The sequence below is a fragment of the Urocitellus parryii genome, chromosome 4 (genome assembly GCF_045843805.1).
Source record: "Urocitellus parryii isolate mUroPar1 chromosome 4, mUroPar1.hap1, whole genome shotgun sequence".
NCBI lineage: Eukaryota > Metazoa > Chordata > Mammalia > Rodentia > Sciuridae > Urocitellus > Urocitellus parryii.
In genome coordinates, this window is record NC_135534.1 from 19,591,229 (window position 1) to 19,610,221 (window position 18,993).

Here is an 18,993-nt window from a genome sequence, read left to right on the forward strand (position 1 = left end):
AAGAGAGACCACAACCCACTTTCATCTAACAGTTGGTGTAATAAATGATTCTCCTTTTAAACTCAACTTGCTATTTTTCCCTGTTGGTTGTGTGGCAAACATGGGTAATTCTTAAAAATAGGAAGGAACCCACACATAACTCATATTTAGCTGTGGAATGTGCGTAGCCAATCAAAGGAGTGTCTGGACGAGCGGCAAGTGCCACCGGCCTGTTATGCATCTGCCCACCTTCACCCTGAACTCTACAAACTGAATTAAAGGGGCTGAAAGACAGACAGCGGGGTTGAGAGCACAAACTCTGGTTTTCCTTGAACCAGGCTTGCAGGCTGGTCCAGAGCCTGGTTTTGCCCTTCCTGCCTGTGTGACCTTGAACAAATCACCTACACTAGGTGCTGCATTTTCCGCATCTACTCATAGTAGTTCTATGCATTCAGTTTATTCTGCTACCCAATTCACAGTGTGATCGTGAGGACTCAATTAAATGAGATGTCCCTGAGAGTAGCATTTAACATACAATAGGTGACCACTGAATAGTTCTGGAATGTGGCTATTAGTTAGAGCACTATGCCCCGACCCCGTTTGAGAGGTGCCGGCCAGCAAGAAAGAAGGGAAGGGAGTGTGGGCGAAGTCTCTTACAGGGCAGAACGTTATTATAGCGATTCTTTCCTCTGTTCTCTGCCAGCTCAGCCGCATATTTAGGTAGACTGATTCCAACAAGCTTCAGATCCTGAAAACAAAATGAATGAGTTGATTATTTATTCAGTTTTCACATATGATTACACTGAGCACAGAGTGTGGCAGGACCAAGCGGGGAATGCAGAGGTGATAATTTATCTGTGTCCAACTTCCAGTATCAATGATCTAACTGGAAAACCCCATAATTGTTGATGTCATCAAATTAAAATGAGGTCACGCTAGAGCAGGGTGGTCCTTAATCTCATATGGGTGTGTTGATGTAAGTGGAAAAGAGGCAAAGAGAGACTCACACATAGAAAGGAGATGCCACAAGAAGATGAAGGTAGAGATCAGAGTGACACTACCACAAAACCAAGGAAGAACCGGGGCCACCAGAAGCTGCAGGTGGGAAGCAAGGACCTTCCCCTAGAGGCTGAGTTGTGCCTAATCCCAGTGACACAGGATGCTGAAGCAGGAGGACTGCAAGTTTGAGGCCAGCCTCAGCAACTTAGCAAGACTCTGGCTCAAAAAATAAAAAGGGCTGGGGGCTTGACTCCGTGGTAGAGCATACGTTTGTTTACATAAATACATTTCTGTGGGCTTTAGGTCCAGAAAACCAACACACAGCTAAAAGAAGAAAAAAAAGGGGAGTCAATTCCTGCCTTTCAGGGCTTGCAACCTAGAGGAGAGGTGTAGACAGAAATCGCCAACATGACAAGACAGAATCGAACAAACACCGAAGGTGGAAAACAGCAACGTGCCACAGGTGGAACAAGGCAGTCTGAGGACAGACGCTGCAAAGGACAGAGAACTGCAAGGACAGACAGAGACTTCATGTTCCCCCAATGGGATCTGAGGAAGGGACATGGAGAAGGGAGTGTGTGAGCTGTGCCAGGTGGTGAGCAGGGTCTCAGGGGTGTAAATGTGGAGGACCAGTGTGCAGGGATCCTCTGAGCAGGGCAGTTCCAGGGCTGGTTTGGGGGGCAAAGGCAGGGATGGAAGTCAGACAAGGGCAGTGAAACTGCACATAAAACTCCAAGTCAAACTTGGAGACCTCTCAAAGCCCCATCTGGTTTTCTTGCCAGCTCCTACAGTGTGCTAGTTATTCTATTCAATAGTCCTCTAACTTGAATTCCTAGTTTCTCTACCCCTCCGCGTAATCCCCAAATATCAAGATTAAACACATAATCTACCAGAAGTGACAGTCAGTCCATCTGAGCTCTCAGGGTCAACCATGGGATCTCCAGGGTACAGGCACAAGTTTCAGCCCTCTGACATAGTCACCTCTCACACAAAGCATCACCTTAACACAAAGATAGGTCCAGACACTCAGCAGAAAACACAAAGCAATGGAAAACACAACATTTTCAACCACGGACCTCATATTCCTCTGCAAAGCCACAGTTGGAGTCGGCTTGCTGTTTCTTAAAGTAAGCCTCAAAATTCTCCACTCTGATTAACTTGGACCTAAGAACACCAAAAAACAAATTATTAGCATTGTGTTTACATTTGCAGAAGTTCATACTAAAAGTAGAAAAATGTAAGTCATTAAAAAAAGGTGTTACTCACTTTTTAGGTCTTCATCACAGAAGGGGAAAGAAAAAAAGTAAGCAATTAGAAAGACTTGCTCATCTGGAAAGTAAAAATCATCTCAAAAGAACAAAACACAGAACATAATTTGTTTGGGGAAGGGTAGGATGAGGGTTGGAGATTAGAATAATATTATTCATAAAACACTGAACTGAGAATCAGGGAATCAAACGCTCTTCTATAACTGATCATATCTGTGACTTTACATGAGTTCTTCTCTCCCCTTAAATCTAATGATTCACTTAGTTTTTTAAAAAAGCAAATCACAAAGTACGTGTTTACTGATAAAACAATAGAACAAAGCAAGATGCTAGCTTCAGATTTCTTGTAGAAAACAGCTAGCAAGAACTTGCAGATGATCATAGCCAACTCTGTCAATCAGGAAAAATGACAGCAAGTTCCATCAGGAATTCTTTTGTCACTGAACAGATTGGGGGATTGGGTGTCCTAAAGTAAAGCTGATAACTATAGAAACTTACTTAATTTGAGAAAAGGACATTTCATTGTTCTTTGCATCTTTCCTGTTTAGAAAGAAAAAGAGATCCATTAGACAAAATAGGCTCATTCTGCATTTCCCCCTTTCACACCTGCACTAAAGCCTTGTCCCTGGGCCTGGGTTCATATCAGGCACTAAATCCTGCTCACTAATACCAAACTCAACAGCCCAAGCAGCAAAAGCTGGTTACAAATCTGGAAAGTTATTCTCTTTTATATTCTGGGAAAGTAGGAGGAAATCTTACTCAAGAAACTGTCAGGAATTTCCTTGAAAATACATATCAGTGGCATTTCTTTACTGAAAATCAAGACTTGTTCATACTCCATTTGTGTGAAGACCTGTCTGGTAAGTTATCTCAATAAACCAGAAAATCACATCAGACCCAGAGCTGCCATGCTGGTGGGAACCCGCATTCTTCCCCATTGCCAGTTCAACTCCATTCTGGTGATTAAAATATACTTTCTGAAAGGCAATTTGGCAGACATGTACCAAAATTGAAGACATGCATACACACTAACCCAATAATTGCCCAGTTTGGAATTTAAACTAAAGAAATAATAATGAGTGTGCCCAAGGATATGTAACTGTGGCCAAAAATTAGAAACATCCAATAAATCAGTTAAATAGATGGCACATCCACACAGTTAAATATTCCGTGGCCACTTGAAATAATGATGAAGTGAAGCTGTCCACTCTGTCTTAAGTGGATGTGGCAGGCTAGACACTAACATGTAGGATATGACTCCACCCATGTGTGAGCTTTGTAAGCACATCAAAATGGTAAGAAAAAAAAAAAAGTTAAGAGCAGTCTTGTGTGTTTCTACAATTATGGATTCCTTTTTTTTTTTCTCTTTTTTTCTGGTTTTTTTTTTTCCTTGCATTCATTTTATTTTTCAGTACTGGAGATTAAACTCTACTACTAGGCTACAGCTCCAAGTCATTTTTTGAAACTGAGTCACACTAAGTTGCTGGGGCTGGTCTCAAACTTGTGGTCCTCCTCTCTCAGCCTCCTGAGTCGCTGAGATTATAGGCATGAGCCACCACAGATTAGGCCTACTCTATTTTTATAACAAAAATACTATAAAGCTGTTTCACCCAGCCACTGATCTTTCCTTCCCAAAATTTAAGAACTGTGAGCACTGCCATCATCTCAACAGTGCAAGGTGGCAGCACCAGAAACCAGACACAGGTCACATTAAAAACCCTGGGTCAGGGAGGAAATCCCCTGGTTGAAGGCACCTGGATGCAAATCAACCCCAACTGACAGAGGCTTCCCACAATCAGGCAGGAGGGTAGGCGACAAAGTGCAAACACCACGTTCAAGTTTTGTTCTGCGCCTCTGCGTCCATGGAATGGGGCTCACAAGATCTGCCTCTCCAGATCCTTGGGAAGGAAATAATTCATGGAAAGCACAAACCCAAGCACACTAGGGGCACCTAAAACAGGGCTGCTATTTTCCATCACTACTTAACTACCCACAGGGTGCTTACACAGGTCAAATACCAGCTCTCGAGGGATAAGACAGTGTGCAAAGCACTTCACCTTCCAAGGCTCTGCAGCCTCCCGAGCTGGGCACGCTTGTTATCCCCACACTACAGAGGAGGCCGCTGAGGCTCAGGTTCCCAACAGCAGGTGAGAGGGGGATCCTAGGTTGGGACCTGGCTGACTCTAAAAGGAAACCTCTGACCACTGCCCCGTGGAACTGCCTGTGGACTAGAACACTCGGAGGGAGCACAGCATCCTACGCCGCGGGGTTCACCAACAGCCCGATGCAGCAGCCAGCTCGGGCTGAAAGTGCCCCGGCTGGGGCAAAAGTGAAGCCAGACTGGCAGGTGGGGACCCCTGAGGACGACGGGAAGGAAAAGGGCACTCTCCCAGTGACTCCTTCCAATCCTGGAATGTTTGAAATTTCCCACGATAAAAAGCTCCCTTGTGGAGTAGAGTGTTACAATCAACATAAACAATGTCACCTTTTCTTCCTCCAGAAGATGAAGCCTCCCACAGCCACGATGACCAGGGCACCAAAGATACATCCAAACACAGCTCCGCAGATGACACCTGGGCAAAGTCCAAATGGGAGGCACTTGGAAAGGTGTTCCTGCAGGACCCCTGACCAGCAGACAACCGGCCAGGGGCCTCATAGCACAGGGCGGGGGGGTATGGTCAGAGTGCCAGAGTACACGCATGTGCATGTGCATGGTCACCTATCTTTGGACCTTAAACTAGTCCAGGCATTTGGGAGCTGGGCTCTTTATCCCCATTATTCCACCACTACCTGGACAGTTGTGAGAAAGGCCTAATTCATCTCCAGGTCTTAGTTCCTCAACTAGGGAACTGGGCTAGATCACTGATTATCCTACCACTTCAGGGTTTTTGAGCCCAACACCCCGTATGAGCAAAAAACACTTTACGGCACCATGCTAAGGTGATGTGGATCTCTCATTCACTGGGGAGGAGTGGGGACTCCCCAGATTTTGCTCCTAGGGAATTCTTTTTTATACCCAACGTCTCCCAAGTAGAAAAAACAGACAAGACAATTTGTCTCTGGCATGGAGGTGGGGGAGGTACTTCCCTTAGGTTCCAAAGCTCCCATACCACTCAGTTCTATGATGATGGATAGCAACACTTGACAAGGAGTCCAAGGCCAGAGTTTCAGGCCTCTAGGCCGCTGTGTAACCCTGGGGAAGTGACTTTCCATCTCGGGGTCTTAACAGCCTTGTTTCTAAAACAGACTGAATGAGGCAATTTCTATGATTCCTTCTGATGCAAATATCCAAGAATTCTATGCACCAAAAGTCACACAGCATGCCCAGCTACTCTGAGATTAAAGGACTAAATAATCTATGCAGATTGGAAATGCAGCTGGCTTTTCGAAAAGGGAGAGTGAGAGACAAGGGCTGCCGGGGACCTCAGAGTGGAGAAAGCTGAGCTGGGCCCAGTGAACAAGTGACATCTCCACTTCTAAGAGGGGAGAGGCAGGCACTCCCACCCCCTGGGGTACAAAGGAGGTGGACACCGGAATTGATGACGCGACTCCTGTCTTTCCTCTACCTGGATCCTGGGGCAAGAAAACCGCCTCTGAATAGGGACCAAAGGTCACGTAGCTCTCAGCTCCGTTGATGAGTCCATCACTTTGAAGGTTAAAGGTAATATTGGTGAAGCCAGCAACACACGCCCTGTGGATGACAAGGACCACAATCAGGCACACAGAGCTCTGTATTCAGGAGGCTCGGCCCCCAAACACAAGAACAAAGGGCCTCACCGGTAGGAGCCCAGAGGCTCCAGCTTCCCGTTGTAATAGCCGTGGGTGGTTGACTCATTCCCAACGTTGATCTCGTATTTCAAGACCTCAGACAAGCCCTGAGAACGTCCCTTTTCTTCTGTGCTTATGAAGTAGGTCACGTACGTGTTCGAGGCCCCGTTTTTGAAATCCTTATATGTATACTTCAAAACATCGGCAGAAGGGTTATCAGCTAAGAAAGGCACAGAGAAGGCAAATCGTTAAGTGACAGCAGAGTCTTAAGTCTCCCGTTTACCTACCTTATGACACTGATGCTGCGTGCCAGTGGCCTCTCACTGTCGGGCTTTGCTTACATTAACTCACTTCACCCCCATGGATCCCATCACAAAAGCTTATTATCCCCAATCTACAGACAAGAAAATAAAAGCACAGGTAAACGGACAGGGCCTGGCCCAAGGTCACAGGGCCCCCATGGTCCTGGATTTCTAAGCCAGACCATCCGGCCCAAGGCCTGGGGTCCCGTTCATCACAGGCCAGTACTGGTCAGCAGTGCCACCAGGCAACATCAGCACCCTCATTCAGCAAAGGTCTGAGCCATGGGATTTGTTGAAAACCCTCCCAGCAAAATAAAAAAGAACTTGAAACAGACTCAAAGAGAGAAAGAGAAAGAGAGAGAGAGAGAAATGTGTCTCAACACTGCTCTTTGAAATTTTGGAGCCAGCCAACTTTTATCTCCTAGGATCCCTGCAGAGTGTGTTTGGTCCCCGTCTTCTTCAAGGAGATGAGGACAGCACCCCAGGTTGAGGTACAGGGAGGGCAGAGGTGGCCCTGCATTTTTCACATGAAAGAATTGCCCCAAACAACAAAGCTTGGCATTTTAAATTCAGGCCCATGCGGTGCCCTCACAGGCAGCAATTGAGGACACTCTGTCATTCCCTTCTGACCACCAAGGAATGTAACAGAGCCCCCTAAGGAAAAGCAACCTGAATCCACTTCTGCAGGGATGCACTCTGCAAAGGAAATCGTTTTCTGTTTTCTTTCAAAAGAAAGTCATCCTTTAAGGATGATCTGGATGGGAGGGAAGATAATATTGGTTAAGACTAAATAACATTCTGCCACTAAAAGACCCTGTGTTGCAAAAGAAAAGAAAAATCTACATCAGAGGTTGGCACATGATGGTCTATGACCCAAATCTAGCCACCACCTGTTTGGTAAATAATGTTTAAGGAGAACAGCCACCACCATCTAGATGTCTCTCCTACTACAACGGCCGAGCTCAACAGGCAGAGGCTGTAGGGCAGGCAAAGCCTGATACATTTGCTCTCTGGCCCTTCATAGAAAGTTTGCTGACCCCAGATCAAGACCATCAGGCCAACAGCCAACTCCCGCTCTGGGTGCCAAAACAGGGGCTGAAGTGTGAAGAGAGGCATGTGCTTGTGTCACTAGTATGCCTCAGTGGTCACGGCATCTCTCGAACACTGATTTACCCGTGGCAGCCCCTCCTTACCTTCCCCAGTGGTGAGAATGACAGCGTAGGCTTTGATGGGTCCGTGGCTGGCTTCAAACCCACTGAACTTGACCTTTACTGAATTATGACTGACAGACGTAATATTAGGGGATCCATCTGGAGGAGGGGGGTCTGAAAGAAAACAAACCAAAACAAACGTGATCACCCAACACATAAAACCAAAACAGGAACAAAAACATTCCTTAGCCAGAAGCAATAGCACATGCCTAAAACCACAGCAACAGGGTAGCCCGAGACAGGAGGATCACAAGCTCAAAGGCCAGTCTCAGCAACTCAGCAAGACTCTGTCTTAAAACTTTGAAGAAGAAGAAAAAAAAAAAAAAACTTTAAAAAAGAACAGGGGAAGGCTGGGTTGTGGCTCAGCGGTAGAGCACTTCCTTGCATGTGTGAGACCCTGGGTTCAATTCTCATCACTGCATGTAAATAAATAAATAAATAAATAAAGGTCCACTGACAACTAAAAAGTATTAAAAGAAAAATAAAAAAAGAACAGGGGAGGTAGCCCAATGGTAAAGCACCACTGGGTCCAATCTCCAATACAAAAAAAAATAGGGGAAGAATGTGCTTGAATGTCCTCCTGTCCATGCTCTGTCCATGCTCTGGGAGCTGAATGACAGGTTAACGCAAAGAAAATCCAGAAGGGAGAGGCAGGAAAGAAAACCAGTGACATGGAGAGACTGTGGATCCTGGAGAAGCCTTGATCACAATGTCTCCTTCACATTTCCAGGGTAGGCTCCCAGAAACCTCGTCTGACTTCTAACAACATAGACTTTTATTTTCTTTTATTTTTTAAACAGATTTGTGGAGGTAAAAGACTCGTACACTGAAAACTACACAACACTGCTCAGAGCATTAAAGACACAGATAAATAGGAAGACATCCCATCTTCATGGATTGGGAGAATTCATATTATCAAAACGTCCACCCGACTCAAAGAAGTCTACAGATTCAATGCAATCCCTATCAGAATCCCAATGGCATCTTTTTTACAGGAATAGAAAAAAAAAACAATCTCAAAACTCATATGAGCCTATGAAAGAGAGAGAATAACCCATTCTAGTGAAGGGGTGGCTCTGTGCTACATGCTGGGAAACCTCTCATGTAATGGACAGCAGTGACCACTTGGAGGTGCTACTCCCACGTATGTCAACTGTTCCAACAGCGGTTTCCAAACAGACTCCCACACCTTCCATCAGCTCTGCCTTTCAGCTGGCCAGAGAGGGTCCCCAGCTCTCTGCCCTCGGACTGGCACAGCATGCCCGCTCCCCTACTACTAAACCTGGAAATCCTTTCCTCTCTTTCTCTATCTGAATCCTGAACTCAGCAGGGTCCCTGCCGACCTTGTCTACCGCAGTGCCCCTTAAGTGTACCACCACCATCCCCTCAACCCTGGCACACAGTAACAAACAGCGAATCCTGGCAAAGACTATCACCCTGGCTCTCCTGGATCCACCCCACCTTCCAACAGCTCCAAACTCAGAGAAAATGCAGCTCCACTTTCATGTGACACACGCTACATTTATATATAAAAATTCATCTGCAAAAAGGAAGCTGCGAATGAGAGTGAGAGAATCACTGGACTAAATGATGAATGGTTATTATCCAACCCTGACCCACGTTGTTCAGCCTCAACAACTAATTCTGCTGCTCTCCTGGGCTTTGTCCTGGAAACACGTAATCCAACATGGTTTCTGATCTTTAGTAGTTTGTACACACTGAAATATCAAAAAACAGAACTATGGAAAAGCAAACAAAATGTTCATTGCTTCTATTATGTTCTGGAGTGCTGCAGAAACCCAAAGGGATGTGACCCAGGGTCCCATGCAGTTGTGTACTACATAACTTCAAAGAGCACCCCCCTACACACTGCACTCAGTCTTCCTAAATGGTGTCCCCAGGAATCGTGTAGTGCACAACCTAAGCAGCCACACATGGCAACTCTAAAGTGGTCCCTGGCACACATTACTTCATCTAATTTGTACAACAGTCCTAGAAAATAAGTATTATTTCCCCTTTTACAACTAAGAAAAACAAGGCCCAGAGAGGTTAAATAGTTTTTCTGAGCTCACACAACTGATAAACGGCAGATCTTAGAATCCAACCCAGGTCTGCCTAAATCAAGGCTCTGTCCATACAATTCCTCAACCACTTTCCAAGGCAGCTCTCTGAAGTAAGAGGCTTTTTCCCCCCTTACTATTGCAAGCACTAATTCTTTAGATTGTTAGGAACATTCTTATGTCCTAAAGAACATATATCCAAAAGTCAAAAAGCACAAAGTAAGATGGATCCCTACCAGGTCATTCAAAGACATAACTCTGGCAAAGACACAGGGAAATGGAGATCAGAAGCAATGGAGCACAAATTCATAGAACTTGGTTTTTCCCAAGCACAAACACACACATATGCAGCCAAGACCAGGCCTGAAAAGATTACTGAGGAGGATCCCCTGCATAGGAAGTGTCTGCTTCCCCCGGCAGCTCCAGAGCTTGTTAACACAGACTCCAGGGAAATATGAATCTTGACTGAATATCTAATAATGATTTTTTAAAGGTCTTATTCCATTTAAAGTAATATTATTGTAGCTATGTCTGAAAGAAAGAAGACGGGCGTCCCTGACTTGAAGTAATACCTACTGAAATATTTACAATTAAAAGTACACAGCCATCAGAACTGGTTTAAAAGTCATCCTACATGGGAAAGGTGGGGGGTGATTGGCCAAGTGCTCTTCACGCGTGTTCAGCTGGGTGCATGAGTTTTATCATATATGTCTACTTTGTGAGGATTTCTATAGAAATGTCCTTTTTTTTTTTTTCCTTTTTTTGTACCAGGGATTGAACTCAGGGGCATGCGACCCCTGAGCCACATCCCCAGCCCTATTTTGTATTTGAGAGACAGGGTCTCACTGAGTTGCTTAGCACCTCACTTTTGCTGAGGCTGGCTCTGAACTTCAGATCTGCCTGCCTCAGTCTCCCAAACCACTGGGATGACAGGTGTGTGCCACCACACCCAGCTATAGCAATGCCTTTTCAATGCAGGAAGAGAACTCCCTACTTGAAAGAAAATGTGGCAATATGCTATTCTACAAAGCAAGAGAACCTCCTAGGATATAAAAAATGAGACCCTCTTATTCTGCTCTTCTAGATGAATTTCTACAGAATGGGATACCAGTCGATGCCAATAAAAATAAACATATGGGGGCTGGGGTTGTGGCTCAGTGGTAGAGCGCTTGCCTAGCACATGTGTGGCACTGGGTTCAATCCCCAGCACCATGTAAATATAAATAAATAAATGGAGGTATCGTGTCCATTTATAACAACAACAAAATTAAAATAAACATTTGGGGGGAAACTTAAAAAAATAGATTTCTAGGCTACATTTGCCAAGCCACTGGGTCCACCTGTCCAGGCATGACCTCCCTCCTGCCATGCAGCCCACCTGTGATGCCAGTGACACAGGTGTTCTGGGTGGCAAGTGCCTTCTTTCCACAAGACAGGGTGGTGATGCTGAAGTTGTACGAGGTAGAGAAATTCAAATACGTGACTTCTTTCCTGTACTCCGTGCCGTTCTCCGAGGTGCAGCTCTCCAGGTTTGTCACGTTGTCCCAGGCTCCACTGCTGACCTCTAGCATGAAGCCTTCATTGGTGCCAGGGGGGCAGGCCCATTTCAGAACCAAGGCTGGCTCTTTGGGGACCACTTCACAGTGGAAGGGGGCCACTGGGGCAGGCTCTGCAAAGCAAGCACAGTGCTTTGTGAGATTCTGGAACTTTTGCTTTTGCAAACATGTAGACATGGGGAGCAGAAGGATACTGGCCCAGCCATGATGAGCAGACAGGCCTGACCTGAATTGGGCAACACAAGATAGTGCAGCCCTGGATCAGCCCCCACCTGCTCTGAGCCTCCACTGCAGAACTTTCTAGGGTCAGAGGAAACACTGGGTGTCAGTCCCTGAGCAAGTGGGAAGGCAAGTGGGCTCCCTGGCAAGTCCCAAACTGTGAGTGGTAGCAAGCTCTTCACCTGCAACGCCCCACGTGGGGCCCTCTTGACAACTCTTTAGGGGCAAAGTAAGGTCCATACTGTTCTGTTTTGCAGATAAATCAGCTGCAGCTTAGCCAGGTGAGTCATCTGCAGAACAAGACACAGCTGGGGATCAGCACAGCCAAAACTGGATCCCAGGTTTTGCATGCTCAGGGCACTTCCTATCCACACAGCATGCTGAGGGATCCAGGCCCAATGGCATCAGTGTCTTTGCCTTGAAAATACAGTATTATGTGTCTCTGTCTGAAGACCAGAAGTTTCACCAATGGCAACATCAAATCGATGTCAATGGGAAACTGTGCCCACATACTGGAGGAGGCTGTTATCACTCATGCCACAGAATTCTAGAGCAGGGAAAGCTCTCACCAGTCACTTGTGTGGCTCCCACATCCCCCCCTCACCCCGAGGCCTGAAAAGTAACCCACCCAGTGCGCCCACTTCAACAGCTCTTGTTCCATCCACCATAAATAGGCGTATGAATTTTTTCTCTTGCTACAGGCTGCAATAATTATAGCTACGACAGGCGTCCGCAGTGGAAACCACCCAGATACCGAAGATCAGAGACTAGACCAGTTGGGATGCAACCCAAGTTGGCAGGGGTGACTCAAAGCTGCAGGTTTTGTAGCCACCCCATGGGAAAGGTCAGAGGCCAAAGGTCCTGCTCCAACACACAGGGGAGCCGTGGTCCCATGAGATTCCTACCCCAGAACCTGAACCCACTTGAACGATGTGGTCTAAGGAAGAGAGGCTGCAGGAGCTAAGGGAGCTGAGAATGAGGGGGTCCAGGGTAGAGAGGTGACAACGCGCCACCATCAACAGAGAGCAGGAGCACTCATCAAAACCACCTCAGCGCCTTCCCTGGATGCTCTCAGCACGGGCTCTTCTCCATCCCACCTTCTGAGTTGTGAGATGGGTAAAAATCAAGAAGGGAGAAAATGTTGAGCAATATCCTCTTCATCTTTTTCAATGGAAAAACCAGGCCAGGAACTACAAGGATGTGGTCCATGCCCCGGCCAGTCACTTCTAGCTCCTGTGGTCCACTCCCGCCACTGGCCTCCTGCTCTTCCTCCAGCACAGAGGCTCCCTCTAGCCTCGGGTGTGGGAGACCAACCTTACATGTGACTGAGTCACACTCCCCAGCTGGGTGCTGAGGCGCTCAGTCGCAGAAATGTGGCAGAGCTTTCCCCACCCTTCTTGGGTCCGAGGGTCGGTGCTTTGTTCATGGGTGTGTCTTGTTACAGCCCCGTGGGTGTAGCTATGCTCACCTGTTCCTTTGTAATCTAACCCCTTGCCCTGTTTAGGATAGAATCTTCCATGGAAGTTCCTGTGTGTGTCCCCTTCTCTTATTGTGCCCTTGGGTGTGGCCTACCCAGGTGTCAGTCAACCTGCTGACAGTGGACTTCATGAAGATAGACTCAGCCCCCTGAAACCTGACCCCTTGCCTCATTTGAATAGCTTCTCCTCAATAAAAGGCGTGCTCTCGCTCTCTCCCTCTCTCTCTCTCTCTCTCTCTCTCTCTCTCTCTCTCTCTCTCTCTCTCTCTTCCTGTGGACCCTTAAGGTCAGAGGAGCCGTCACAGCGACCCCAAAGACAAAGGAATTTGTGTCTCTTGTGTGGTTATTTTGCACAGCCCAGTTCAACTGGAGTGACCCCTGAGCCTTTTAATCGCGAACAGAAACCCGGCACTAGGGCCTTTGCACGGCTGCTCCTTCATGTGTGATGCTTGGACACTCTGACAGCCACACGCTGGCTCCTTCCCTTCTTTGGGATCTCTGCTCAAAATTGCCTTTTCATTGAGCCTTGCCTGGACACCCTAGATAAACATCCCATGTTGCCCTTGTCTGTGTTTTCCTCCTCTCCTTAGCAGTAGTGATCACCTAACAATTTACTCATTTATCTTTATTGTTTGTCTTCCCAGTCAGAATAAAATAAATAAAATCTGGCACCCAACAAGCACGCAGTAAAAATCTGCTGACTGAAGGCACCAGGACAACAGGACGTCTCAGCCAGCCACCTACTACTGCACACCAGCTGGGACCTAAGAAACCACCGGCCAGGGAGGACGACGTGAGGACATGGTCAGCACCACACAGGCGGAGGACCGAGAGGCACCTGGGGCTGCTCACCTGTACAGAATGACTCCAGGAATGGCAGCGACTCGGTGGCATTCCCCACCTGTGCAAAGATCTCCACTCTATAATGTGAGCCAGGCATCAGGTCCCCAACTGTGGCGTTAGTGACCCCAATGTCCGTCCTGACCACTTGAGTCGCGTTGCTGGAATTATCAGCCTTCTCAATCAGAAGGCGGTAGGAGTACGTGGAAGAGGCCTCGTCCTGGTTCCACCAGTGCAGGGTCGCCGCTGTGCTGGTGGTCTTTATTGTCATGTTGGACACATTGCTTGGCCCTTGATTTAAAAAAAAAAAAAAAAGATTTAAAGAAAAGCACAGACTAATTTGAATTCCAGGACTATTTTACTTACCATATGCAAAAAAACAGCCCCGTTTCCTTCAGAAGAATGAATAAAAGCTAATATGTGCTGGCTCAAAGTTCAGAAGACTTTCCCAAAAAGACACTCAGGAAATAATTATACAGGTCAAATCTGAAAAGAGTTGAAGTTTTTCAGACTTCTTCTAATACCTCAAGGTATATCTGAAATGTATTTTTAAGGTCTGATTTCCAATCTGTTTTTCAAATCTGACTGATGAAAAGGGGGAAATACACTGAAGGTATATTATAAACTAACGTTGCTACCGTCTGTTTGGTTTGAATATTAGCAAAACATCTCCCTCCCTACAAGCAAAGCTCCTCATCCAAGCAGGATTTTCCAATACCAGTGTGACCAGGTGACTCTCCTCCAGTCTGTGTTCCCAAGGAATGAGTAGAACAGTTACGTCCTCCACTCCCATGGAGTAGATCGCTTTGTTTCAAAAGCCAGGTACGGCGGTATACACCTGTAATCCCAGTGACCGATGCAGGAGGGTTTCAAGTTCCAGGTCAGTCTGGGCAATTTAAAGGGAGCGAGGGATGTAGCTCAGTGCTTGCCTAGAACGTGGGTTCCATCCTCAGGTTCACAAAAAATAAACAAGGACAATTCCACGTTCACACAGGTTCCACACCAGGTGCTGCCCGACGAGAACAGGGGAACCTTTGCCAAAGCTGAGGTTCTCCACTGAAGCCACTTCAAGGTCACCCTGGATCCCAGAAACACAATGGACCCTTATCCCATCATCCAACCAGTGCTGCCCCCAAGTGACAGGCAGGGAGACTCTCACCTAGAAGGGCATCCTAAGAGACTTACGTGTGTACTGGACAATGGAGCTGGGGTGCCCCTGGACAGCGACTAGAGAGACTGAGATGTTGTATAAGGTGCCCGGCTTGAGTTTCTGCAGAGTGTCGGCTTTCTCCGAGATGTTCTTTTCCCTGAAGTAGTTCTCAGACCAGACAACCAAATGGTAGGTGTACTCAGCTGCACCATCTGTGTTCTGCCACTCCAGCTGCATCTCGGTGGTGGTGACATTGACCACACGGATGTCAAAGACCGCACTAGTGTCTAATCAGAGGAAAGAAAGGAAAACACGACCATCGTGACAACTGGCTTCCTTTCAACACGTCCAGCCAAAAAACCTGCTCTTCTGTCATCAAACTCCGCAAGGAGCTCGCAGAGGGCCAACTCCAAAACTGGGGAAAGAAATACACCAAGTTCTTTCGAGAATCCAGACTCCTCCGTGACTCGGATGAACTTACCAGTTCTCTGGTCTTTTGATTTTGTTGAAAAGTGACCCCTTCCAGGGGTTTTCTAAAGTGGAAATCGTGCTTGGTTCTTTCATCTGAGCTGGTACTCCCATGCATTTGGTTCGTGAAAATGTATCAAACTAGGTACCGAGGATGTGTGTGCACTTTTTGGTTTGTACACCACACCTCAATAGAGAGCTTGTTTGTTTTAAATCATTCCCTCAAAATAAAAAATGCTTTATTGTGACAGAGCCTGGAACACTGAAAACTGAAAGGGGGAGTTGACTTATTACTAAGTTGGAGCACCTGAGGTTGGGGGAGGAAGGGAAGAAAGCCCAGGAGTGCTCCCACCACAGAGCTGGGAGTCCAGAGAGAAGTCAGTGCGAGCCTGGACTTGGACCGCTCCATACCTGACCACGTACAAGGTGAATGCAAACTTGCAGCCGGAAATAACAATGTAAGCAGGGAGTCTTCTCTGCCCTCGCTTTGAAAAGCCTCCTCTCTACCCAGTCATCAAGGTCACCTCCGGGGACAAGAATTGGGAGGTTGGGGGACAAGAAAGGGGAACATTTCCACTATAACAGTAATACACGCATGTACTATTTGCTCCAAAAATAATTAATATTTTAAATGGGTCCTCCTAAAGGGAGCAGTGTGCAAAGCCTTGTCTCCCTAGCCCCAATTTCCTGATGTCAAAGGGACCCACAGACAAAAGACTATGCAAAGCAGCTTTTTTCTATAAACATACACAAAAAAAACAGAAATAACCTAAATATTCCAATAAGGGTGGGAGGGGGAGCTGTGGGCCATGATAACTATGAGGGCATAATGGTGTCCGATGAGTAAAACATAAATTCAAATACAAAATAAAATCATCTGCATAATAACTCTGATGATGTACCCAGAGAGAAACAGAATTTGATCAGGTCAGGAGTCGTCGTAACCGTCTGTTAGTGTACCACTCAGTGGCTTTAAACACATTCCCTTCCTGGTGTAATCGCTATCACACCCCAGACATTTTCATCATCCCAACACAAGCTCTGTGTCTACTGAACAATAACTCCCGAGCCCCCGTAACCCCTGTTCTACCCTCTGTCTCCACGAGCCTGCCTACCTAGGCACCTCATGTGGTGGAATCCCACAGCATTCATCCTACCAAGCTCAACATTTCCAACCTCCACCCATGCTGTACGTTATCAGAACTCCACTCCTTTTTACGGCTCAAGAATATTCTGCTGCACGGAGAAGCCACGTTTTGTCCATCCGCTCACCTGCTGATGGACCCTGGGTTGCAGCCACCTGTTGGCAATTGTGCATACACCACTGGGAACACTGGTGTGCAAGGAACTGCTCCACATCCTGCTTTCAATCCCCGTGGATGTGTACCTACACGTGGAATTGCTGGGTCACATGGAATTTATTTTCCTTCTTCAAAATTGCCTTTCCTGCTGTTAAACTGGTTTTTCTCAATAACAGTGACGGCTACTCAACAATGGACTGGTAACCCTAGGCTTCTGGGGCCTCCCTGCGAGCCTTCTTGATTTCCCTTCCACAGGACCCAGCTCCAAGCTGTCATGAAAGACATCTTCTCCTGGTGGATACTATACTGCTGGGCCGCACCACGTCCCTGTCAGTCCACACGGTGGTCAAACCTCTGGTCTCCATGTGCCGTTTTGTCACTCTGGGCCATTTACTAAAACTCACAGAGCCCCCCCCCCCATTTCCTGTTCTATCAAACAGAGATAATAGAACCTATCCCACCAAGTTGAAGATTTTAAATACAGCATGGAGAACCCAGCACTCCGAAGACTCCCACCACATCACATGATTATTACAATAACTCGGTATTAGGGAGTCACACAGTGTATCAAGGGTTCTCAGAGATGATCTTCTTACCAATGTTCAGAATAAGACTGAACCACCATCTCAACAGTCTCACCTAAAAGGTGAGCTACTGAATTTTGCCTGAGGGACAGATTTTATCTGTTCCAGTATTTTGGAAGCAGACTAGTAATGCTTTGCCATAACCAGCACCACTTAACCAACCCAAGAGGGTGGAAGACACCTCCCCAGCCAGAAGGACTTGTGTGTCTCAAAGACTCCAACTCATTATTTTTCTTGCCCTTGATATAAAGGGTCTCAATATCTTGCAGTCAAAGATAGAGGAGTACTGTATGTTTTCCGTGCTTTCTGAAAAATTTATGCCAAACTTTAAAAACAACAAAAATTAACTTTATGGCAAGACTGTGGGTAAAAAGGTTCACTCATACACTGCTGGTGGGACTGCAAATTGGTGAACCACTATGGAAAGTAGGATGGAAATTCCTCAGAAAACCTGGAATGGAACCACTATTTGACCTCATTATCCCACTCCTCAGTTTATACTCAAAGAATTTTAAATCAGCATACTACAGGGACACAGCCACATCAATGTTTATAGCAGCTCAATTCACTATAGTTAAACTATGGAACCAACCTAGATGCCATTCAATAGATGAATGGATAAAGAAAATGTAGTATACCTATGAGATGAAATATTACTCAGCCAAAAAGAAAAATAAAATATGGCATTTGCTGGTAAATGGTCGGAACTGGAGACTATGATGCTAAGTGAAATAAGCCAATCCCCCAAAACCAAAGGCCACATGTTCTCTCTGGTGTGCGGATGCCAACACACAATAAGGTGGGGGATGGGGAGAACAGAAGTTCATTGGATTAGACAAAGGGGAATGAAAGGAAGGGAGGGGAGATGGGAATAGGAAAGAGAATGAATTGGACGTAAGTTTTCTATGTTCATATATGAAACTCCACATATGTATAATATATCAAAAGATACTCTACTGTCATGTATATCTAAAAAGAATAAATAAATAATAATAGTGATAATAATAATGAGCAAGGAATTCCCAAAAGTTTCTCCAATCAACCTAGGAATAATTCAATGATTTATTTAAACTATTTTCATGAAATTGTTTCATCAATATCAATTATCTTTATAGAACTAACATAACCGTGTCACAAAGTTCTTTGTGAAATATCATAAACAGTCGAGGTGCCCGAACACAGGGTAGTAGTTGACTTACAACAAACACATCTAGACCACAGCTCTTAAAACCTGTTGGTCTCCAGACCCCTTTCCCTTCTTAAAAGTTATTAAGAATCTCAGAGAACTTTTTTAATATAGGTTATATCTACCAATAGGTTATATCTACCAATATTTACTGTATTAGAAATTAAAATAAGGAATTTTTTAAAACATAAGAATGCAGAGCATACATCCCACTGGCCATCAGAATGAAAATGACATCCCACTTCACACAGTATCTGGAAATTTCCACTATATACTCTTGAGAGAATGAGCGGGAAAGTCAAAAAAGATTTTAGTACAATGATGATGATGATGGTGGTAGTGGTGGTGATGATACCTCACAGAGCCCCCGAAAGGAAACAGGGGGCCACTTGTTAAGGTTAGGTATGTGGTGTCCCTCAAAAGCTCATGCGTGAGACAAGAAAGTTTTGAGGTGACATGATGGGGTTGTGACACTCTTAACCCAATCAGTGTGTCAATCCCTGAAATGGATTAACTGGGTGGTGAGAGTTCGAAGGTAGGGAGTGGGTGGAGGAGGTGGGTCCCAGGGGTGTGTCTCTGAGGTTTATATTTTGAGAGCTGAGTGTAGTCTCTCTCTACTTCCATG

The 18,993-nt window shown here is 46.0% G+C and overlaps 1 protein-coding gene across 1 annotated transcript in view; it reads right to left on the minus strand.

Annotated features, from left to right (window-relative positions):
• The window catches only part of Ptprj (protein tyrosine phosphatase receptor type J), a 56,692-nt gene that overhangs the window by 15,041 nt on the left and 22,658 nt on the right, over positions 1-18,993 (minus strand). Inside the window, exons 8-18 of the mRNA XM_077797247.1 lie at positions 14,865-15,116; positions 13,692-13,970; positions 10,966-11,256; positions 7,510-7,641; positions 6,024-6,234; positions 5,813-5,937; positions 4,732-4,819; positions 2,745-2,786; positions 2,245-2,253; positions 2,055-2,142; positions 637-727 (exon numbers count right to left, since the gene is read on the minus strand). Of these exons, the coding sequence (XP_077653373.1) occupies positions 637-727; positions 2,055-2,142; positions 2,245-2,253; positions 2,745-2,786; positions 4,732-4,819; positions 5,813-5,937; positions 6,024-6,234; positions 7,510-7,641; positions 10,966-11,256; positions 13,692-13,970; positions 14,865-15,116 (1,608 nt within the window). The remainder of the gene's footprint in view (positions 1-636; positions 728-2,054; positions 2,143-2,244; positions 2,254-2,744; positions 2,787-4,731; positions 4,820-5,812; positions 5,938-6,023; positions 6,235-7,509; positions 7,642-10,965; positions 11,257-13,691; positions 13,971-14,864; positions 15,117-18,993) is intronic.